This window comes from Passer domesticus, chromosome 6 (genome assembly GCF_036417665.1).
Source record: "Passer domesticus isolate bPasDom1 chromosome 6, bPasDom1.hap1, whole genome shotgun sequence".
Classification (NCBI taxonomy): Eukaryota; Metazoa; Chordata; class Aves; order Passeriformes; family Passeridae; genus Passer; species Passer domesticus.
Window position 1 is genome coordinate 16,007,064 of NC_087479.1, and position 24,316 is coordinate 16,031,379.

Below are 24,316 nucleotides of genomic sequence, written 5' to 3' on the forward strand. Positions count from 1 at the left end.
CTGAGCCAGTGGGGCGCCGGGCTTGCTGGGGCTCGTAGTGTGGCCGGGGGGATGTCCGGCCCCGCCTCCGCCCGGCCGCGATTGGCCGGGCCCGGCTCCGCCCCCCGCGCGCCGCGGTCGCCTGGCCGCGCACGGCGCTCGCCGCAATCACAGCGGCCGCGACGGCGACTGCTCTGCACGGCGCGGTGAGGGCGGCGGGGCTGCGCCGGCCGGGGGCTCCGGCCGGGGTGGGGGGGAAAGGACCCGGGGTACGCCTGAGCGAAGGGAGCTGTGAGCAGGGACGGCCCGCTCCGCTCCGCTGCCCGGCCGCAGAGGCAGAGGCGGGGAGCGGCCCCGCCGCCTCCCAGGGGAGCGGCCGAGGGTGCCGGCTTCCTTCCCGGGCTCCGAGCGCTGCCGAGCCCCCGCCGCTTCGCCCGGCGCCCCGTCTGGCCCTGGGGCTGGCACGCCGGGCCTGGGAACTGTGTTTGATCCCTCCGTGCTGGAAGAGAGACAGGAGTCAGAGCGGCTCCTTCCGAGGGGCGCTGCCCAGGGCTGGCAGAGGAGCGAGAGGGGGAGGAAGCAGTGGCAGCAGATTAGATTTAATCACCGATAATACATTTTTAACGGGAGAAAAGGATGGAGTAACTACTTAGGGGGTTTCTGGAGGGAGCTGGTGATGCCTGGAAGGCGCTGCGCTGTGGCTCGTTATTTACAGCTGGTAGACAGCCTTGTCTAGCATGAGGTTCTGCTCGGAGGCAGTAGCACCACTAGTTCCCAGTTAGGATGGAACACGGTGTTGGATGTCTGTATTTGCGAGTTAACATAAGTATTATAGCCAAGATCTGAAATGCTAAGATAAGCCATAGTAAAAGACATGTGGAGTGCAGGAATCTTGTGTAATGTCACACTGGAATTTCTGTGTAATAACTTCTGCAGAATTTCATTCTCTTCACACTCCCAAAATTTCCGTGTTTGCTGAGCAGACATTCTCACCATTACCTGACTGGCTCTTTTACCCTTATACCCCCTATGCCAACTCATTGTGGTATCTGTTTTTTCTTACTATCAGAATGTGATGACAGAGGCTTCATATATCTGACAGATAAGGAAGTAAATAGCAGAAGCAGTTTTATTGAAGCCTTAAGGTTTGCCACATTTGAATCTGGGTCTTTTTGAAATGTGTAGAGAAAAAAATCCTCTAAACCAGATGTATTAGCTTATCACAATTCTAGGAATGATTTTGGGTTTTTTTTACCCTCAGGTAAATTGCACCACCTCTGCTGCTGAGAAAAGTAAACCTGCAAACAGGAGAATGAACTTTATTTGTAATTACTTTTAAATACATTTATTTAACATCAAGAATCATTCTGAGTTAACTAAAAAATCATGGGTTTTTATAGTAAAAGTGGCTTGTACATCTTCAGTAGCTAAACAGAAAAATTTTACAAGTTCTAATGATACTAAGCCCGTTCATAGAACGGTTAGTAGCAGACTTTGTAGGGAAATGTTTTGCAGCAGGAACGATAATCTTCAGAATGTACCATGCTAGAATTTATAGCGATGGAGATTTTTTCTTTCTACAACACAAGTGCAGAAAGAAAGATTATTTGTGCAGGGGCCTGATCACAGGTTTAGGTACTTCTGTTTTTGTAGCAGCCAGCACAGCATGTGGGTGGAACATTGCTGACAGAACTGTGGACATCAGTTTCCTGTGGAAAGGAAGGAAGACTGTCACATATTTTGTGGAAATCAGCATCTAAGTGGCAGACAATATGGAAGCACTCTGTGGAGAAAGGAACTGTGGCTTGATTTGGGAATCTCAAAAGCTAGCAGTTATAAGAAGTGAGCTGTTAAGAAAGACTTCATAGAAGAGCTTTAATGGTCATCTGACCAGCTTAAGGCTTTTGTTTTTCAGCAAGGTTACTGTTAGTGTACTTCTGATGCAAGTGAAATAGAGATATGGTTTCTGTTTATATAGCTCTTGGAGGCTGTGCTTAAGGTATTTCAAGTGCAAGCTTCTGAAGTGTCAATATTACTTTAAAAGCTAGTGGAAAATACTTTGATCAACTCAAAGCCCTTTCTTTAGTGTGCTATCCTGTTCTCAGAATATTGATCTTAAAGGACTGTGTTGCAAAGGAAAGTTGTGAACTTGGGGAACGGGCAGTTGGCCGGAAAAATTGTTCCAGCAGCAGCCAGCCATTTCCAGATGTGGTCTTTCTTAAGCATCCCTCTCTTATCAAGTCAGAGATGTATGCTAGCTATCTACTGGGAAGTGGTCAAAGCACCTGTGTCAGGACAGACTGGTTTCAAGAGTGAATTGTTCTGCAAGAGCCACCCAGTTCTGGATGTGCTTCTTCCACAGATTGTGCAAACTGTGCAGCAGCCTTACCTGCATGTGCACATGGTGATCTGTTGCTGAACCCACTGCACTGATGGCCCTTTATCCTGGCATGGTCTCCAGGCAAAGTTGATTAACTCTTCTGTCAGAAAGACTAGGCAGAGCTGATAAAATATTTTGATATTTTGTGGATCAACCAAAGCTCTGAGATGATCTTGTAGAGAGTTTTTAGTTTTTCCACACAGTCTTTGTCTGCATGTGATGTAGGATTGATTTCATGTGACAGATCTTCAGAGAAAGGCTTTTTCTGTACCTGTGGTAAGCTGGTCAGCTGAGCTGCTTTCTCTTAATATGACTTGAAGACAAAGCATGTGATGGGGAGCTTTCTCTTCTCAACTGTAGGTCAAGAACTCGTACAACACAACCCTGAACATAGCCTTTTAAATTGCCCACTTGCACTCAGAGGCCTTCTTTAAAACAAGTAGAAATACACATGTGTGTGAGTGTATTTGTTTGTTTGTACTTTGCTTGGTTTGGTTTGGGGTTTTTGTTAAGCAGTAGGTAGAAACAAATGGTGAAGATCTGCTCCCACTGCACGTGTTTAAACCTATTTTAAGTGCTACTTCAGGGAGCTGAGCATTTATTAGTTATGGTTTATTAGTCCATTGTGGTAAGTCTGTGGTTTTTTTTAATTTCCTCCCTTCTTTCTGGTGTTAATTTGATTTAATTATAGTATAGGAAAAGACAGATAAGAGAGATTATGTCATTAATTTGTGCCAAAGAGGAGGTTCTTTTCATTCTAAATAATCCATGACAAAATACTTACAATTTGCTAGTACAGTGCAATGTTTCTTAGTGTTTATTTTTTTTTTCCTGGGTGTTTTGCATCAGTCACAATTTTTGTCTCAGCAGAGGAGAGAAATGTGAAGAGCTGGATACCTTTGTACTGTGTGGAAGACTCTTGAATCCCTCATGGAGGGACTGCCTGAGGGGCTGGTAGCTTAAGTCTCTTTGTGATGTGTCCCAGGGATTTTCAGTGGTGGGGCTGTTTGCAGGCAGGGTGCAGAGGGTACCCCTGTGGTACCTGTGTGTGACACAGCACAGTTCTGGCTGGGGCCCTGAGAACTGTGCATCCTAGTTAGTGTCGTCAGGAAAGACTCACCAGGAAGACAATCCCATCCAACTGTTTCCATTTGCCTGGTGTATCAGTAACTGATAGTGGCACGGACTGTTCCCATGTGGTGGATGTCTGTGTGCCAGGACCTCCTTTGAAATTAGCCATCCTGTTATATGGCCCGGTGAGCAGCTGGCACCAGTGCAGTTTCTGTTGATGTGCCCTGGATTCTGATGAATGCTATCTCAAAGAGCTAAGCATCGTGTGAGAGGATCTCCAGCAGTTATCTGGACCATTAACTTATTTTTTTTTTAATGTAAATATAATTCATGTTACAGTTGGAGAAATGTTATCAGACAGACAGTGAGCTCTGTGGGATCTGTGTGCAGGAAATTTAACTCAATATTCCAGTAACTCAAATTCAGTTAAGATTTATGAGCAGATCGTCTAAACAATCCTAATTTTCTTTTCTTGACTAATATTTCAAGAGTTAAATAAACATGAAATTGAATATTTGAAATGAATAGGTTCATTGGCCTGTGGCCTATGGTGGCACTTTACAAAAGTTCTGTACAAGTTGGTTTGAATCTTAGCCAGGCTGTAGATTAATAGACATAATAGGCAGATTTTATGGATGTTGTACACACAGTGCATCTTCAGCTCAGTATGTTATTTGTCTTATCATCTGAAGAAGTGACAAGATATATCAGGCAGAGTTGCCATACAAAGCTGCGTTCTTTGGCAGCAATGACAAAACTTTACAATTCCAGCTCAACATGGGAGAGTATAACCATCTAATAAAAAATCTGCTTATTCCTTCGTATGTGCTTGAGTGCTGAAGAACAAACTCTAAATTGTTAAGTTACTGTGTATTGTTCTTGCTCCAAGTGTTACAGGCAGTGACAGGAGTGGCTTCTTCCTGAAAGATAAATTTTTGGAAGAAGCAGTTTCGTAACAGTTAAAGTTTGGTTCTGTTTAGACTGTCAAGACTTCCTTACTCTGTGCTAGCTCCACTAAAAAGGATAAAACCCCCTAACTTTTAAATATGCATATATAGTATAATATATGGATATATATTTTTTTCATACTACTGCCTGCAAGACTAAATCTTAGTGACCAGTGAGCCCGTGCTGTGTGTTAGCTTAGTTGTCTTCTCGGAACACAGCTGCTTTGGAGAGGATCTGGCTGCTTCTCTGTTCCAGCCTCATTTGAGTAGCTGCAGATGGGTGGTTTTGACTGGGCTACTGAGGCTGACTTAGATACTGTTCACTTGGTTTAGTGGTAGTTTTGACATTTTGCCTTGTGACCGTGTTGAGTGGCTTGGGGGTTTCCAGCTTTTATTCCAGAGAAAGCCATGTTAAAGTAGACTACTCTGCCTCTTACTGCAACAACTCTTCCATACCTAGCAGCAATTATTTACGTCCAGGATCTTGTTTTTGTGGATAGGCAGGTGTGAAATCCCATCTCTTGGTGCATTTCTCCCAGAGGACATGTGTGATCTTTATGCATGTGCCAGGAGCATGCAGTTCTTCAGGGGAGTTTGCTTTTAGAGTTCACAGTGGACGCAGCAGACCTGAGACTGTGACCAGTAAATGGAACCTGCCTGCCCCCTGAACCCCAATTCAAAAAGCAGACCTTAAACCTGTGATTGGATGTGGCCAGATAGTTTGCTTGTAGAGTATGTGCTTTATCAGACAATCAAGGTGCTCAGGACATTCACTAGCAAGGACCCTACTTCTAGTCCTCTCAAGAAAGTAAAAAGAGCCATTTCTACATGGGCTCAAACCTCCCCTGCTCTGCTTTCTAAATTTGTCATTCACAGGCTCAGATGCATTTTTCTCACTGTGCACCTTGTGCAAACACTTAACCATTGAGGAAAGGGGGCAAAAATGCTGCTCTTTCATGTGGTACTGGTTCACATTTGCTCTCCACTAGCATAAAAGGTTGCACAAATAGCATGAGTTTCTCACAGCCTGCACTTCCCCCCAGCCCCAGCAGTCAGGGCTGCATCTTGTGCAGAGCAGTGGCATGGCCTCTTTCCACCCTCTTTGGTGTGGTGGGCACAGAGAGCTTTTGTGACACTCTGACCTTCCAACAACCCAGCACTTTTCCATGTCTTTAGTGTCCTACATCACCTGGGATTTGACTCAGTTGTAATGGGCTAATTGCCAGTGAGTGGAAACCAGGGAATCACATAAGCAGAGACCAAGAGAATAGTTTTAATCTGAAAGAGTTTTATCTGTGAAGTAATTGATAGTGAGGTTTGCTTTGTATTTGAGACTTACTCGCTATTATAGAGTGAAACAACCAGAGGGAGCTGAACAACTTGGTTGTCCTATTCAGAATTGCTTTCAGTCAGATTTGAAAACTGACAAAAAGCTATTGTAACTGGTAGCAGCTTGGTGCTAAAGGAAGATAGGACCCAAAATTGTACTGTGGGTTAAATGGTATTTAAAACAAACAGGAAAACCCCACAACCAAGAAAAGCTTCTAGCTGGGATATTGCTGATGTTTGTTCTGCATTTTTTTATTGGCTGATGTCCTCTCATTTACTTGTCTCAAAATTCTTCATTAGGAGAATTTTCTTCCATTTGTGGAATAAATAAAGAAGAGAGATGATACTGAAAGCAGTTTTGCTGCTGGGCTGTGCTCTGGGCATCAGCACATTCCCCATGGAAGAACCTGAAGATGGAGGCAAGCACTGGGTGGTGATTGTTGCAGGTTCGAGTGGCTGGTACAACTATCGTCACCAGGTAAGGACTGCTGTTCCACATGCTGATGCTGTCCATGCTCCAGAAAATGCCAGCTCCCAGACTTGCAGGAGGGAAGCTATTAGCTGCCTATTAGCTAGACTAGTTTAGACCTTCTATCATTTGAGCAAGTGCTTCTACTTTTAGACTCCCAGGTGTGTGAAGTTTTCAAAGCAAACAGCAGCAAGATTTGCTCAGAACCTGCTCTTAGCTGTTTTTGTTACCATCCCAAGAATTCCCTTTCACTAGTCCTTTTTACTATGTGATTTTTTTTTTTTTTTGCATATGACTTTTTTCATCTTCTAACCTCTTGAAAAAGCTGTCATTACCAGAAGAGAAGTACTCTTCCTCTTATCACACTTCTGTATCCTGGGTGACCTGTGCCTTTTAGGGTAAATTCTCTATTAGTAACTAGGCTAGAGGATCTAACCCCAGCTTGCAATTGTGCAAAGGATATCTAGAGGTAAACCTCATGTTGAGACACGTGTGTTTCTTTCCATTTATTTCCTCTTTTCATTATGCTCTGAGAAGCTTCCTTTTTTCTAGTTAAAAAAAATCTCTGAAGGCTGCAAATGCACTATTATGTTTTGAAGAGTGGAGGACATGTGGAAGTGGGATCTTTTTAACTTGAACCAGTTTGCTGACTGTGTTCAGTGGTATGGCCTCAGAATTATGTTGGCACAACAAAGATATGGTGCACCAGGGTGCAGGGAACAAAATGAGTGGCAAAAACAGGAGGAAAGGGAACAGGAACTCCCAAGTCTAATGCTGCTGGGAAAGCCAGTGTGTTGTGAAATTGTGGACTGAGTGTGGGTGTCACTATGGACAGGATTAAATCCAAGTGACACAACTCTGATTAAGTTGAAGATTTATAATCAGCAGTCAGGAAACTTCTGCAGCACTTTTCCCTTGGGGAATTGCTGGACAATCCCTTAAACAGATTAATCTATGCAAATGCTATCTTTGCTCTAAATTTGCAGCTTGGCTTTCCTTGAGAACAGGATCAATTTAATTCTAGTTTGTGTGTACATTTATATATTTGTAAATGATAGAAAAATAGTTTATTATAGTATTGTTCGTGAAATACTAGTGTACCAAATCAGCATTTTTAAAACTGAGTTGTATGAAATGTACTGGTTGAATTGCTGAATGCTGGAACTTTTAAAGTGTTTATTATTTTTAATGTAACTGCCTGCAAAATATAGAGAGGCTTCATCCTCTTGGTTGAGGGGAACAAATGAGCCTTCTGTGTGTTAGGCACCCTGGGTTTTGTATGTGTTTCTTCTCCTTCTCAGCTCAAAATCACTTTGTAACTTCCAGCACAGTGATGAGCTTAAAACTAAACTAATCAGACTGACAGTCTTGTTGCATCTGAAGAACAACCTGTCACTTGCAAGTGCTAGCTAAACACTCTGACAAACAGGTTTTACGGACTTTCCCAGCTCCTTACACTGTAGGTATCACCTGATAATCATAGTTGGAATATGATAGCCTTAATATAAACTATTCCTATTTAAAATTAAATCTTGAACAGAGTTTTAAAGTTGAAATTGGGAAACAATGATGGAAATACTACTGCTGTACTTGATTACTGCCTGTCTTGGAGTGTGTAAATTTAATTACTGAGTTGTGCTCTTTTTGTTGCTATTGCTGTATAACCAGTCTAGCTGACTCCCTTCCATTCTAGGAGAAGTTACTACCACAACATTAATTCTTTAAATAAAACTACAATTTTGAAGCTGTGGCTCATGAGAATTCCTTTTCTCAGTTGCCTGTGCACTCTTTTTAATCTGTCAGTGGGCCTGCAATGGCAAGTGTATCTGCCAGGTAAAATAGGGTCATGAAGAACACAAGATCCACACTTATATATTTGTGTCCAACAGTGAGTGAATCTTTGTAACATACCAGTTTCACGGAAGCCTGTTAACTTTTGAGTGTGGTCATGCTTTGCAGATAGTTACTAAGTAATTCTTTTTCAATGTTAGAAAAATGAGAAAATTATTTATTTAAATACCTGATTTTGAAGATAATGTCAACTAACAATGCACAATATCTGCCATGTTGGATTGTTCTGAATTTAAATGCCAGGAATCTCCATATTTTAAACCACCACTTGCTTCAGGTATTAACATTGGGAAAGAAGAAAATTAGAACACCAATAATAATCCTATTAAAGTTACAAAAGCAGCATTGTAGAAGAGTCTGTATGAAGGATCCTTCAGAATGAGGCTGGGCTCTTACTTGCCTGTCCTGAGCAAGATACTGTGCATCTTAACTTGTTATGAAAAAGCTCAATTCCCACTAGATGTAGCACAGCAGCAGCTTGTGCTGTTCTGCCTAGTGGCCTTTTGTAGCCAGTCTTAAGGTCTGGTGGGAGTGAGCAGCATGGGAGCAGTGACATGTTGTGAGACAGACCCAGCAGTTAGTCATGGGAAATCCTCTCCTGTGTGCCATGACATGTCATCCAGACAAGGGTGCCTTGGGTATTAAAAAATTGGAGGAATTTGTTCCCAGCAAAACAAGCAGAATGATAGATTTTAGGAGAATTATGCTGAGGAGGAAAGATGCTACAGAAATCTGAGGAGTTCTAATAGATTTTTGAAAATATTATGCAGACTGATCAACATGTCTTTGTGTGTTAGTGTTCCCTACCTTCCAGAGGTAGAAGCAAAAACATTTTAAGTAATTAAATGATTTGCCAAATCACTTACAGTGGAACCAGGAATAGGATTTGGTCTTTCATTTCTGTGCTTCAGAAGACATAGTGAACACACATAGAAACATGTGGTATTGTTCAGTAGAATCATACCTGTGCTATAAGAAATCAAAGCAGCGATCCAGAATTGCACGTTTGTGTAATTTTTTTGCTTTCCAAGGGAGAAATTGCAGAGGAAAATACATTGTACTCTAGTTCAGTTCACTCCTGCCATCACCCTTCTTCCCCAGAACTTCTCTGACCTAGCCTGTGTACAAGTGGATTTGTAGATGTGTTCCAGTAAGTAGTTACTCAATGTGGTTTTTTTTTTTATTACCACACTTGTTGCTACTCCCTACATGCAACTAAGCACTCGTAATGTCCCTTTGTAATTTGAGAATTCAGCAGACACATCTCTGGGTTTCAGTTGCTCAGTTCAGCTGTCCAGGGTACAGTTAATACGTGATGTTGCATGTTTGTATTACGTTTTTATTTTGTGAGCTCCAGTTGTTTTGCATTCTGCCTGCTTCAACACGGTCAAAACATATTGTGTTGTATGCCACAGTAATTATCTGGTGGTAACGTGTTCATCTGACTGAGCAACCACAAAAGCAGAAGAAATAGATTACATATTCAAAAATACCTTATTTCATACATGAAATGCTGTACAGATGCCAGGAATAATAAGTTTGTAAAGGTTTTGCAGACCCAGGAAACACTGACTTTGTACCTGTAACCTCAAGGAATCTGAAACTTTGCTTAAGATTGGTTTTTTAGATGTCAGTGGTCAGGATCCACTATCAGTACAAACCAAGGATAGAAAAGAGAAGGAGAAAAACCACCATTTGTGCTTATTATAAGCAAGATTCACACTTTGCAGGCAGTTGCTTCCACTGTAATGGCTGAACTGGGACTTCTTCCTAATAAGGATGACCTAAACTTGTCTTACACATTTATCTCATCCAGTTCCAAAAATAAAATTTAAGTGTTTTGTGTAGTATAGAGCCCAGTGTGATAGGCTTACTGTCATTGCAGAGCTTGTACATTGCTTTGTGCTTGTGACTTCTCAGTTCTTTGGTGCTTTTATTCTTATTTTAGTGGTTCTGGTTAGGGTTGCTTGGGCTGTGGAAGGGCTGTCAGTGTGCTCCTCTCTGCTCCTCAGCAGTTACTGTGGCTTCTCTGTAGCAGCTTTTCTATTGTGAGACTGGCTACTGTTCAAGAGTACTCCCCTGTTCCTAGGGAAAGTGGCTCAGCACTCTGCTACACAAAGAGCTGGATAAAATACCTCTGGAAAACTTAGTGTCATATGTGAGCAAATACAGTACTAAATGCTTTTGACAGATTTAGAGAATGACTCTACTAGTTCTACAAACTAGTTCTCATTAGAAGAAATAGTCTGGCTCTTTTGTGTGATGAACATACCAGCTAACTCAAATCTAAAGCTGGCTTCACATCAGATCAGAAGAAGAGACAGACCTGTGCTTATTGGATACTCAAACCCACACAGTTTGTGGAAAAGCCTGAGTCTTACTAAAGACAAAATGCATCCTCAAGAGAAATGCTAGACTGAAAAAGTCTGGCAAAATTAAAACTAAAAAAATATGAATTTGTATACATGAGTCTGTTTTCATTTGTTGTTTTTAGTCTTACACTTACTGAGCTTTGTGGGTCAGAGACTGTATTTATTCAGTGTCCTAGACACTACCAGCCAGAGCAGTATCTTATTCCAGGACAGTCTTAAATTCTCCTGTCTTGTAGGTAACAGACACTAAGGTTGCCTTGGCTTCATGGCTTCAATTAACATTTTCCCACTGTGCCTACAAAATTTAAACTGAACTCTCAGGAAACCTTTCCTAAATTCTTGATAGAGTTATATCTTTGGGCAGATTCACTGATGTATGTTTAAGCAAAGGAGTAAGACATGGCTGGCATTTCATAGTCTTGTATTTTTTTTGTAATTAGAGTGCATTCTTGTTTAGGCTGTGACATTTCAGCACAGCTATAGTGGGAATTGTGCTGCTTTAAGGTAAAGCTGACCGTTCCTTTCAGCCATGAACCCAGCAGTCATAAGGCAACAAGTAAACAGTTTCACACAAGTCCAAGCTTTTCCCTTTAGGAACTATTTATGCAAGCTTGTGTCATAAACAACTTGATTTTTCCAAAAATCCCACCAGGCAGTTTGCTTAAAAGCTGTGTTCAAATGTGTAAAACAGCTGTATGGCAGAGGAAAATTGAGGTGCCAGGAAAACAGAGTAATTCACTCTCTGATCCCCATGCTTTCAAAATCTAGGAGTTAATTATTTAAGCAGATCTTCCATCAAAACTTGCTGATGTAGTGAAGGTTTAGATTAACCAGGGAATGAAAGGTCTAATCCATGCCCTTAACAGTGTCCATTTTGGAGCTACCCATAAGGTCAGTTGTGCAACAGGAGCTGTATAGCTGCACCTTTTCCCGTGCTGTGTGGGGCAGCTGCTGCCCTACCCAAATCACAGTCACAGAAGCATGATTTAGTGACAATTTATCCAGAAAATGTTCACAGCACACATTTCACATGTTAAACCATCAACAATAATACCAATAGGAGATCTGAAACAAGTGAACAGCTGTTTCTTTTAGAGTGGTTTACAGGTGCAGATATGCCAGAAATATTTCAGAGAGAAACAAGGTCAAATAGCAGAGAGAAACGAGAGAGAAACAAGGTCAAATAGCAGTATTTGAGAGACAGTTAGACATCAACAGGAAATACTCTACATTCACATACCCCTCCCTGCCCTAGCTGCAAACTTTTTTACTCTGGTTTTGTAGAGATGTATGGGTTTTTTATGTGTACACAGTGACCAATCATGAGCAATATCAAAGGTGACTGATTAGGTCAGTTAATTCTATTCAATAAACCCTAACTCTTTACTCATAACTGTCCTACTTTAATCAATGGAGTTTTAGCAGGAAATCATGTTTTTGCTGCTCTAGCCTTTGCTGGTGATATCATTATGCTACCAGCAGGTAGTTCCCTTAGCAAAAGCCTTAAAAGGCTGAGACAACCCCCAAACAGCCTTAAGTCAAGATTGAAGGGAATTGACTACATTGATCTGTCTTCCTTTACTGTAGGGATTTTGCTGGTGACAACTATTTGCTAAGGCAGGACATACTGAGCAAACAGTGCATGAACCAGAAGGAAGGAGAGGAAACAAAAAAAACCCCTGATAATACACATTTACAAACTTTAACTTACTTTGAGTACTTTGGATCAGTTGAAACACCTCCAAAGTCCCACTGGCCAGCCACATGTCTGGGAGCACAGACACTTGCTGATGGAATGTGCTGATGCTGTATCACTGCATGCCTAAGCATTTCCCTATGTTCCCAGCCTCTAAAGGTTCCTGTCAGCATCACAGAGGTGTGTGATATTTTGAGAGTGAGATCTATGATCTACTCATCAATCAGTGTAGAGAAGCCCTGATTAGTGTTTTCTTCTACTTCTCCTTGTGTTGCTTGTGAAAATCAAATATGTTCTCGGGTCAAAGCTGTGCTCTCCTGTTTCATATTATATGCAGTACCTTCCTAACTCTGTTTAACCTCAATGTTTTGACTTGTTGAGGCAGCAGCTGGTATAATGACATACAAGGAAATGGAGAACTAACTGGGAGATTGTCTGGGATAGGTGGAAGAGAACCTAGGCTGCTGACCTGCGAAGTAGGAAGTGGAACTGCTTTAGGAAGAGCAGTTTAACATTTAGGGTTAGTCACATAAAGAGATTTTATTGTTGGAGAGTTCATTGTCATTGAATGTGACTCACCCTTCACAGAATCTTGTACAACTATCTTCTCTTTTCAATTTTATCTGCACTTAGAAGACCAAGGATTATAAAGTTTCAATATTTTGCAGTGTCCTTTTGGTTAAACTAATGAAAATCACTAGTAATCCTAAGTAATCTAAACAGACACTGGTCTACTTAAACCACATCAATTTGGTTTCCAAATTAGCAAATTAGATTAGTTCAACACAAGTAAGCTTTAAAGCTTGCTTCTGGCCTGCATTTGGAGTGTGCATTTGTTAGACGAGATCTCTTCCAGTAATCCTGCACAGCTTTTCCAACATTTGGTGGGTTCTAGTTCTCAAGTTTAGGAATGATTGTTAATGTCCCATTAGGGCACTCAGGGACTGTAAGTTTTAAATAAGATAATCATTTGGGCTGGGGTTACTAAGAAGTTAGCATTCTGATAGAGCTCTGTATTTACTGTAATATCACTTTAATGGGTGTTGTTATTTCTGTGTCACGGGAAGATGTTTCTGTAAAGAAAATGTGCTTATTCATATCCTGTACAAATCAGCAAAAGAGCCTGAATAGAAATTTTGCAATTCTGTTTTCCACTGAAATCTGATGTGCCCTGATTAGCTGCCCTGCAGAGTAAGAAATACATAATTACAAAGAAAATATTCCTTAAAGCAAATTCTCATCTTATAGTAAAGCAAGATTTAATAAAATCTTTGCATAGGTGGGATTGGTAAACAATACTTGCTTAAGTCAAGGACAGCCTTCAATGCTTAGTTTTGCAGGCTTGGTGCAGAACTAAGGGAAATTGATGGAAATCCAACTCTTTTTGTCTGCTTGGCACACTTGGGATTTCTCTGTCACTGCAGAAGGTTTTTATTTTGATTTTCTCCTACAATGGAGAATATTTCTGAGAGCTTCATGTTAAATTTATCCGTACTAAGTCTGAAGTAACTTCTGGTTTCTGTTTAAATAAGAAATCAAAATAGGTAATGAGGGAGAGATATTAATCATAGTCTCTACTGTTAATGCAACGGCTTCTAATTAGAGAAGAGCAATGAGCTCTGGTTTAACCTGTGCATTTCAGCTCTCTAGCAACCCTCAGTCTCTTGTACTGGAATGAAGTTTGTTTTGGTCAATAGCCTGCTCTTACGTCTGAAAATCTATTTTGCTTCTGGTATCAAAGGTAAGATTTCTGTTAAAACTAGTAATGAAAATTTCCTTAATTTCAGGCAGATGTGTGCCATGCGTACCAGATTGTACACCGAAATGGAATTCCAGATGAGCAGATCATTGTCATGATGTATGATGACATTGCTGATAATGAGGAGTAAGTGATGAATGTACACTGGTCACAAACTATGTGGTTACTACAAACATGCTGTGGTCACCAGTGTGTTTTGAGTTCCTAGTAGTTCTGAAAGAAAAGCCCTTAAAACCAATTGTGATATGCATAAAGACGTCAGCCGTCAACACATTAATTCTCCTTTGAAATGTGCTCATGAGCTTTCTAAGCCTTAGTCCACAGCTCAGCATCAGCAGTGGCACTGAGGACTGCAGAACTTTGTTGTGAGAGTAAGGGGTCTTAACTCCCAGGCGTAGCAGTGTGCAGCAGATAAATAACCTAAACTTGTGAACACAGAGGAGGTCTGTGTACCACTTTCAGGGCTTTTTGGAGGATATGATTAGATTAATTCCCAGCATTCAATGAAAATGGGTACAGGCCCCATTCTGGGTGACTGCCTAGAGCATATCATTGCCTTTTGTGCAACACAGTTGATTTATACAGCCTCTAATTCTGAAACAACTTCCCCCAAAATCAGCAGACATTACAGGAACAGCAGCACTGGGAGCAAAGTGTTAAGGGGAATAAAGGCAAGACTGCAAGGAGAGAAATGATAGAGACCAACCACCTACATCTTCAGATAATTGACATGATCTGAGATAGAATACTTGAATGTACTCTGAGGGTTAGGACACCGGAGACAAATATATGTAACTGACTGAAGTGCAAAGTCCTTTATATACTGAAATCACTTAATCACATATGGTGCAAGTTCCTGTACTCTCAGGTGAGCTGGCTCCTTGTTGTTCTAAGGCCATTGCATGGCATGTGGCTAATTATTCCTATTTATGTTCCATTTACCTTTCAGAAATCCAACCAAAGGCATTGTCATCAATAGACCTAATGGCTCAGATGTGTATGCTGGAGTGCCCAAAGACTATACAAAGGAGGTAGGAACAAAACCCCTTTCCCTGGGGAAGGTTCACCATTATCCAATGTCTGAATAAATTCTTTCACCCTGTAGCTTACACTCCAAAATTCACATAATATAAAGCATCAAGTTTATTCACCTGCATGGTTTGGCATGAAGATTGCTGTTCATAAGATGAATGTAGACAATAGATTCTTTGAAGTGAAGCATTGGTCATAAAAGTGAACCTTTACACTGTTTCCATGCTGACACATGAAATAAAAGGAAGGAAGGTCTTGGATTGTAAATGTTGTAACTCAATCTGAAAAACAGCTGTGTAAAACTAATTGTTTCATTAAATCAGTACAGTAATCCAGTCACTCCGTGATTTCATGATTCATCAGCCAAGTGAGTCATTAGATGAAGATGTATTGAAAAGGATGGCCAGCTAAATTTGTCATCCATGCCTAGATTCTAACTTTAAGAAGCCATCTTTCTAAATGAAGATTTTGTTGTTTTTATGATCAGATCTAACTTGAATCTTCTCAAATCCTTAGGATGTTACTCCTAAGAATTTTCTTGCGGTTCTCAGAGGAGATGAGGAAGCAGTGAAGGGGGTGGGATCAGGAAAAGTATTGAAAAGGTAAGAAAGTTTAATTTAAAAAATAATTGCATGTGTAGTTGTAAATGGACACTGATCTCAACAAAAGAATAAATTAGAGCAACTTAAGAATCCAGCAAAATTATTGATGGCAATTCCAGGTCCTTCACGTTACAAATGCAGTGGTTCTAGTTTCTTAAACTATGGATCACAAGAAAGCAACTGCTGATGTTTGACTGATTAAGGTATAAAAGTTCTAGAGGGTAGTATTAACTGTATTAAGGTATTTGTTATTTAGACTATTATCTTTTGCAAGGGCGGCAGTTCTAAGATAGTGTGGCTAAATTTGGGAGACTTCTGTAAAGGATTTTCCAAGGCTTGTTTTAATGTACATGAGCAGTTTTATTAATCAGCAGAAGACTTAGGTCAAACTCAGGCTAGACTTAGCAGTGAGTGGCAGAGGAACAGAGAGAGCCTAACCAGCTCATCACCTGGAAGAATTGTGTGTCTAATCCCAACCTTGGTCTTTGTAGCACATGTACAGTTATTGAGGCTGAGTATAATCATAATCATTTATTCCTAATGAAGTGGAATTGTGGTTTATAATTAATGAAAAAAAATCTTTGTGACTGAAAAAGTAATATGAGCAATTAAACTTGTAAGTGATCTATTATGTTTAAATTATTTGTAAACTAAGCTACACAAATGATTCTAAGTTTTGCAATATTTTAATGTATGAAGAATAATAAATTATAGATTGGCTGAGTGGAATGTAAGATTTATAATTAATGGTAGTTTATAAAGGCTTCTATAATTTAGATGATTCAATAATGTAGTTAATACATTTCAGGGCCTAATAAGAAATCTTCTTGTAAGGATACCTGATGTCAGTTATTCATCTTGCTTCTACAGAATTTGAGATGTGAAAGTATGATGCCACCTTACTATATTGTACTAGATTTCTGACTATTGGTTAAGAGCTATATCATATTTTTTTATGTACAAGAATGACTATAAAACCTTTAAGAATTTAAATTCAACCATTTGGAAGGACTAACCTTGTTAAAGAAAAACGGTGAAGACTATCTTCATCTGACAGTTGATTTTAGTTGATTTTTGAGGCTTAGCAATGAAACAAATCAGAAGAATCCCACCCTGGCACTGAGGAGACAATAAAAAAGGAGAAAGACAACAGTCAAAGAAGTTACTGCTCTGAATTGTTTGAATCCTTAAGTGCTGAGGTTGAAAATTATATATGCAACACATATAGGCAAATCGTTGATAAATTACTGCATATTGCCAGATTGTGCTCTTCTAGTATCTGGAATGAGTCAAGGGGCAACTATGAAGCAATTTTTGTTTTAAAAAAATATACATCTGAACACACCTCACCTGTGAAAGCTTGATGTTCCCATTCAAATAAGGAAGTAGCTATACAGAGGGCCAAAGTCTCTTAAGGTACTCAGGAAGACAAATAAAAGTCTTAATTGTTTACATTCCACATTGGTCAAATTTTTTGCATTTAGGATCAAGAGCAGGAAGCCAAAAAGTAACGCCAACCCTTCTTTATTAGGCTCTGTTTGAATTTTCAAGTGGCCTGACTTTTGCTATTGGGTGGGACAAGAACTCAATTATCCTTTCCCTGGGAGGCTTCCAGATGGACTTTCAGGTGGTCCCCCTAACCAGTAGGTTACTGGCCAAACAGAAGGCTGGGCAATGTTCCCTGGAGCTGCTGCAGTTGCACCTGTTTGCTGTGAGGAAAGAGCAAAAGCAAGTAAAGATTTCTGGACTCTAGTACAGAGCAACAGAGGAGGGCCTGGATTCCTTCTGATCTTTCTACACACTTTATATTTAATTGTCCCTGAGTCCAGTTTAAAAGGAAAATTCCTTTGCAGATCTGGCTGTTAGGGCAAGACCTTTCTGTGACCCAAACATGATCTGTTTGATTTAGAGTGGAATCAGACTGTACCGCAAACTGTACCACAGAGATGTGAGGGTGTCAAAGCCTGTGAGTGCTCAGTGCTCAATGACTGCAGAGCCACAGATGCAAATGCCAGTGTGGCCTCTTGGGTGCCTGTGTACCCATCAGTTCCTCATGGAGCTGTAGGCTGGCACTGCTTGGTGATCTGTGGGGCTGATTGTGGCCATACTAGTCCTTACACGTACCTAAGGGTCTTAGCAAGGAGGTTTTTATTATGTATCCTTGTGTTAGTGGTACCTTGGTATAACTTAGTTATAAAAGCATTCCTTTTTTACCAGACTTCTACAAATGCCCACAGTATTACCAATTCTTCACATAGCCGTTAAAAACCGATTGTGTTTCCACCATACCCTACATACCTTGTCTCAATCAGTTTACAGTTTGGAATGTGAAGTGTGATTGCCATACTCTCCATGTTTGAGGGACTAGCCTATACCTTTGTTTTTGTTCCTTTTGCGGGCATCTCCTCTAATAAGGATCCAAACTTATGCTTGGGAGAAAAAAGATTTACCAAGAGGAGGAGGTGCTTCAGCTCTATTATTTTCAGATACTGACATGTCTTGGCACTGAGAAGCAATGATTGTTGTTGTATTGAAGATTAGGTTGGAATAATTAAAAAGACTGTGTTTGCAATTTTTTCATTACAGTGGTCCCAAGGATCATGTGTTTGTTTATTTCACTGACCATGGAGCTCCAGGACTTCTGGCTTTTCCTGATGATGATGTAAGCATTTTGGGAATAACACAAAACCCATCATTTTAGTGACATACTAAAATAATAACAAATAAATGTAAAACATGAGAATATTTAGTGCACTGCTATATTGAGGAGAGAGGCCAAAAAAGAGCATTGTTCTTCTGATCACTGTATTTTGGATTTTTCCGGTTAGAATCTGTAACATTCAGTTGAAACTTAAGTTATGTCATTCCATAGTCAGACTGTTTCACACAGGTGTGACTTGGCTTTCTGGTGCACTATACATATCTTCTGGGACCATTACTTATCTTTTCCAGAGTGGTAAATGCTAGAATATTATACTTCAGATGGGGAAAGGACTGGGTAAATTTATTGGGAAAATAGTGTACGTATTCACAACAGTTAGTATTTATTCTTAAGTGAATTGTGTGTCTGTTGAAAATAATTAGTTTTAATACAAGCCTTCTTATTTTACAGCTTCATGTGAAAGACTTGAATAAGACTATTTGGTACATGTATCATCACAAGAAATACCGGAAGGTAAACAAGCATACCAGAAATTCTGAAATTAAAAGAGCAGCTGGCATGAAAGAGAGATGTTTTTACTTTGAGAGCTGGTTCAAAGTAGGAAGAATCTGTTACATTTATGCAGTTAAATTTGCATTAGGATTTTTCAGTTAAAAGGATTGATCTGCTCCAAATTTTCCGTAAATGGTTTACTTGTTTTTGCAGTCAATGTTCATATGTAGTGTAAATGCTTTTTGTTAATGCTGTGTATTCTGGCTAGAAAAGCAACATCTGTAACTGCTGCACCCCCATAATTTATACCTGTCTCTTTCTTCCTGTGCTTTGTTCACTTCAGACTGTTATTACAGGAAGTTTGTATATACCTCATGTTTTCCTTACAGTTATTTATTTAGTTTAAAAGACTGTACCTCTTGTCAGAAAATTCTGTGAATTTATTTCATCACATGTGCTAATAGCAGAAAAATTACTGTTTTGAATATTTTACTGGTACTTTTTTACGCAGTTCTTTGTGGCAATGTCTGCTATGGCTGGCTGTGTTTAGGAACACATGGCTGGCATCAGTTCCAGAGACACTACATTCAATACTAACACATTGCTGTGCTTATAGAGTGACTGTGTATTTGATCCATGCTTTGGACAATAGCTAGTAGATCCCTGTGGATTCTGTAGAGATGAATAACACCTTTTCATTATTATTCTTTCCCCTTTATGCAGAGTTTAATTCCTGAAAAAAATAATTATCTTTTGTTTTGTAGCATTATGCATAGCTTTTGTTTCAGGCATAGCAGTACAGGCCAACTAGCTACAGCTAAAAAGCATCAAACAGGTTTTCTCCATTTCCTCATGGAATTTCTTAAGGTCTCTGATTTATTTTTGTATTCCATAGATGGTGTTTTACATTGAAGCATGTGAGTCTGGATCTATGATGAATCATTTGGCTGATAATATCAATGGTGAGCAATCAGTTAACTTACTGGACTTAAATATCACAACTTGTCACAGACCTAAACAAGTACTGACTGGGACAAGAGTAGGTTCAAGGCATATTTATTTAGAATTTTAGTGGGGGAGCATAAGAAAGTAATACTTTCCATTTACAGGAAGTTCCTTTTAGTAGAGTCTTACAAAAGACTGAAAAGGCTTTCAGTTTCTTGGAAATGAGAAGTTGAAAAAGTATTTCTTTTCAGGAACCAGGTGGTTGCCCTGGTTATACAGACATTTCTCAGCCTCAGCACTGCAAATAGGTGTGAAGTTCCTGCTCTCAGTTTCATCGAGTAGCAAAGCAGTTGTGAGACACCACTGCCAGGTGGATTTGCTGCACATTTGCACAACAACCCAGGATGTGGAACTCAGATTTTTCAGGGTTTCCAGGCTCTCTGCTGCAGAGCTGGAAGCTCAGCCTTGATTGGGGTGAGGAATCAGAACCTTTAGAAACAGTTGTTCCATATCAAGGAGAGAAGTGCTTGTTCCTGTGGTTTTGAAGATGTCGTTGCAGAGGAGACCAGCCATGTGCCTGTCCATGGCATCCTGGGTGTTTGGCCCTGGGTGTGCTGCCTGACACCCACCAAGATTTCTTACAAACAGTTTTAATTTTTTACAGGAAGTTTCATGTTTACAATTGTCCCAAACAAATGCTCAGTATTTTTTATAGTTTATTCTGTCAGAAAGTTCCAGTCTGAGGATTCTGGTTTTACAACCAGCTCTGCCACAGAACTTAAAAAGGCAGAAAATGGACAGTTTATCTATTAGAGTACAGAGTTGTCTTTGGCAGCTTTCACTGATAAGCTAAGAAGTTTAACTAGTTACTTAGTAAGCACTTTGAAGGGTGCTAAGAGGAGCATTTTGCTGCACAGATAAGATTCAAGATTTTTTTTACTTTTGAGCTTTAGGTACATTCTGAGTAGAAACAACACAATAGCTCTATAAAATCATGCGGAACACTTTCACTTTAAAATATGGATTTTCCTCCAGTTACACAACTATGCTGTGTATTAACTTTGGCAAAAAGCCAAAATTACTTTTGTCTTGAGACCTGTCAGTATGCGTTTACAGTATTTCTGTTGTCTTAGAGATGACTTACTGGGAACACTGTGCTGGGGACAGATGTAGGATTATTTTACTTTTGTCTCAGTGTAGAGCATTATCCAACAAATCATATTATTTAGAAGGTGGCACTATGTGGAAATAAAGATGATTTTTAGAGGATTCACTTCAAGTTTGGAGAAAAGATGTCAATTGTAATAAAGAAAATGAATGTATAGATAATTGTTAGTGCACAGTGCTCTCAGGCAGTTCTTGAATAGTAGATTTTTCCTTCAGGCAATTTTTTTTAAACACTTCAGACCACATTTGGCAGCAAAGAAGAAGCACAGAGGGTGCTGAGAACAGCACTGAGGGTGACTGAACAGAATGACTAACATACTTCTTTCCTTCTGCTATTTAGAAGTAAATGATTGAAAGGTAAAATACTTAGACAAATATATTGTGTGCAGCTAAGTATTAAATCATGGAGGGGTGAGGGGAAATAAAAACAAAAAGAAGATAAAACCCCCTTACTATTTGAATTACAGTTTACGCAACAACAGCTGCTAATCCCAAGGAGTCATCTTATGCATGTTACTATGATGATGAAAGACAGACTTATCTTGGGGACTGGTACAGTGTGAATTGGATGGAGGATTCAGATATGGTAAGTTATTTAAACAAATTTTCTTCACTTTATGTATTAAAAAGATCACTAGGATTTTTAAAGATTTGTGAAAATATTTGGCTTTATGTGGGAACAAAATCAACAAATTAAGTTGGTAAAAGTATTTATGTACTACTCAGAACCATATATATAATCTTCATTTAATTGGGCCACTGAATTTACTTCCAATACCAACTTTCAGAAATATTAGTTCCTTTTGTTATTCATAAGATAGAAAACATCTAACTTCTGGTTCCAAAATGACATAGTCTTTATTTGCTAATCTGAGACCACATCTCCAAACACCTTAAATGAATTGGGCAGTTCAGTAAGTTGTATGTCTGTTTCAGGGCTGCTTAAATACGGAGCTGTGGCTAACCCACTTGTTAGTGTAATGGAGAATAGTGTTAATGAAACAAATCTGGGATTTGTATGCTAGTGCACTCCCTTCTTGCCCATTTGCTGGGAAATGAGATTACTAAAAGCAATATGAGAATATGCTGTCAAATCCTCTTCAGTTTTTACTTCAATGTCTTTCAAAGGTTGTATAGCTCTTGTCCTGTACATCCTTCTACTCACTGGCAGCTAAGACCCTTTGCAGCTTCCTTTGCATTTTTAGAATAGCCAAGTTTAACTATTTTAGACCTCATGGAACTTTCTTCATGCAGGAGGATCTAAGAAAAGAAACACTCCACAAGCAGTTTCAGCTGGTGAAGAAACGCACCAACACCAGCCATGTGATGCAGTATGGAAACAGAGTATGTATTGACAGGGCTTCCTGCCCAAATATATCTTCAAGCCTTTCTTACCCTATACTTTATGCCTTAATTCAAACAAAAAACAGCTGTAAACTGGCAGAGTTGATTTAGTAATTTTTAGTCATGAGCTATTACTCTCAGAAGACCTCAGCATTTAAGAGTTGATGATCCTGATGCTAAAGGAAATCAGCCTTGCATATGCTGTAATCCAAGAAATCAGGGTACAAGTTGTCCTCCAAGCTCTGCCAGTGATTTGACACTTCAGTAAAGAAAGGTATTTATCACTTCCCAGCATATTATGAGTATTAGTGAAATGTTAAAAAATACAATGATCCCTCATATGGGAAGAGCTAAGAGGTGATACAGCATTTACAATAGTCCCATTATGCAACAGATTAAATACTTGTTTAAAAAAATATGCGGTTATGTAACCTGGTAGCCTTTTCCCCCCAGTGAGTTTTGGAAATTAAAGTTCCCTGGTTTTTGGCAGCCTTTGTATTAAAAACCCAACATATGCATACACACAGACACACACACCTACAACCCTGTTGCCTCCCTTATTTTCTCTAATAAAATAAGTTTAGAGATTTAGGTTTGCATGGCAGACAAAGACAAAACTGCCTATTGAGGGTGATTGACAATTTCCATCTGCTTACTTTTGATCCTTCAGAGCATCTCCTCCATGAAGGTAATGCAGTTTCAGGGCATGGGGAAGAAAGCTATGCCCATTTCTCTGCCACCTGTGGAAAACTATGACCTGACACCTAGTCCTGATGTGCCCTTTGCAATCATGAAACGAAAGCTGATGGCTACCAATGACATTTCTGAGGCTAAGAAGATTGCTGCAGAGATGAAAGCATACCTGGAGGTAAGAAAAGAAAAAATAATTGCTCATCAGGCCAGATTAACTTCTGTCCTAAGAAATGGCAGAAGGAAAATCCCTGAAAGTCAAGTTCAGACTGGTAACCTCTAGCTGATGGTTTATTCTTCCTTTAAAATTCAGTGATCTGTTCCACAAGGCACATTCACTAGTGATTATCTAGCCAAAAGGCAAGCAAATGCAAATGTCAGTCTCACAGCTTTTATTGACAGGAAATTCCTCATCTGCATCCATAGGGATTCTTGTGGGGAAGACTTAATCTTTGGTGTTAGAGCAACTCATGTCTCTGTAGAACTGAAACATCCCAAATCAAATAGCTCCTGCAGAATGGAAGTCAGTATTGGTGTTGGTGGTGCCTTCTTTCCCTGGTAAACAGTGGAAGGACAGTAAGAAATTTTGGGTTCCAGGAATCTTGACTTTGTCAGTTTTCATTTGAGTGTGAAGAGACAACTGCAAGAGACTATGCTAAAAATAAATGGCAAAATTTGGTTCCCTAAAGAGCCTAAAAGTTAAAGGAAGATTAAAGAAATAAAAATTTCATTCAAAGTCTTTACATTAGATTTAGAAAAAGCATGTTTTAAGTTCTTTTTGTTTTATATACAGGTGAAAGAATTCATCCAAGACTCCGTGCAGAAGATAGTCACTGTAGTAACAGGATCACCAGAACAGACCAAGCAGATTCTGTCAGACAGACTGACCATCAGCAATTATGACTGTTACCAGTCAGCAGTGAACCACTTCAAAGCTCATTGCTTCAACTGGCACTTACCTGTGGTAAGTCACTCATTGGATATAACCTGATAAACTGGCCACAAAAACTAGCACAGTCGTAGGCACACCTGCAAAAATCAGCTTTTATTTAAAAGCTACCTTGGGGCAGTCATACAGATTAGATTTGGAGGAAGGGTAAGTAATGCTTTTGGAAACAATTTTTACTACATCTTTAGGTAAGCAAGAAGTTTTCTAAAAAAGAAACAAACAAAAAATAATACTTAATTTTTACTAGTTGTGCTGTTGCTTCCATCAGTTTCCTCCCCAGAAATCCCAGCTTTAAAAAGTCATGTTGTATTTCTGCTTGAAACAACTCTGCTGACTAAACAGAAACACAACCATCACTACTATGAATTCATAATCTTGGTGCATTCAGATTTCTGTATTATGATACAGTATTATTCCAGTAGCCTCGCTGCTGTTTCCATCATCTTGCTGAATTCTTGAGAACCACCTTTTAGTTTAGGGGCTTTATTACTGTTTGCTTTTCCTGGGATCCCATTTGAGGATTCCAATCGTGTTATTAGACTTTAGGTAAGAATAAGGAAGTCCTGATGGCAGGCAAGAT

The 24,316-nt window shown here is 39.7% G+C and overlaps 1 protein-coding gene and 1 long non-coding RNA gene across 4 annotated transcripts in view; one reads left to right on the forward strand and one right to left on the reverse strand.

Moving 5' to 3' along the window:
• Window positions 1-48: 48 nt before the first annotated feature.
• Window positions 49-24,316, forward strand: part of LGMN (legumain) — a 26,194-nt gene continuing 1,926 nt past the window's right edge. The window contains exons 1-12 of the mRNA XM_064423545.1: window positions 49-185; window positions 6,007-6,184; window positions 13,882-13,979; window positions 14,803-14,884; window positions 15,402-15,487; window positions 18,074-18,149; window positions 18,600-18,662; window positions 19,537-19,603; window positions 21,221-21,339; window positions 22,008-22,097; window positions 22,768-22,965; window positions 23,581-23,751. Of these exons, the coding sequence (XP_064279615.1) occupies window positions 6,047-6,184; window positions 13,882-13,979; window positions 14,803-14,884; window positions 15,402-15,487; window positions 18,074-18,149; window positions 18,600-18,662; window positions 19,537-19,603; window positions 21,221-21,339; window positions 22,008-22,097; window positions 22,768-22,965; window positions 23,581-23,751 (1,188 nt within the window). The 5' untranslated portion in view covers window positions 49-185; window positions 6,007-6,046. The remainder of the gene's footprint in view (window positions 186-6,006; window positions 6,185-13,881; window positions 13,980-14,802; window positions 14,885-15,401; window positions 15,488-18,073; window positions 18,150-18,599; window positions 18,663-19,536; window positions 19,604-21,220; window positions 21,340-22,007; window positions 22,098-22,767; window positions 22,966-23,580; window positions 23,752-24,316) is intronic.
• LOC135302721 (uncharacterized) overlaps window positions 21,695-24,316 on the reverse strand; it is a 7,092-nt gene continuing 4,470 nt past the window's right edge. Inside the window, exons 3-4 of one of the 3 annotated variants that reach the window (XR_010364275.1) lie at window positions 23,747-23,816; window positions 21,695-23,342 (exon numbers count right to left, since the gene is read on the reverse strand). This is a non-coding gene — a long non-coding RNA (uncharacterized LOC135302721). Of the gene's footprint in view, window positions 23,343-23,746; window positions 23,817-23,958; window positions 24,071-24,316 lie in introns of those variants that run through there. The other 2 variants (XR_010364277.1, XR_010364276.1) reach the window with 2 other exon arrangements.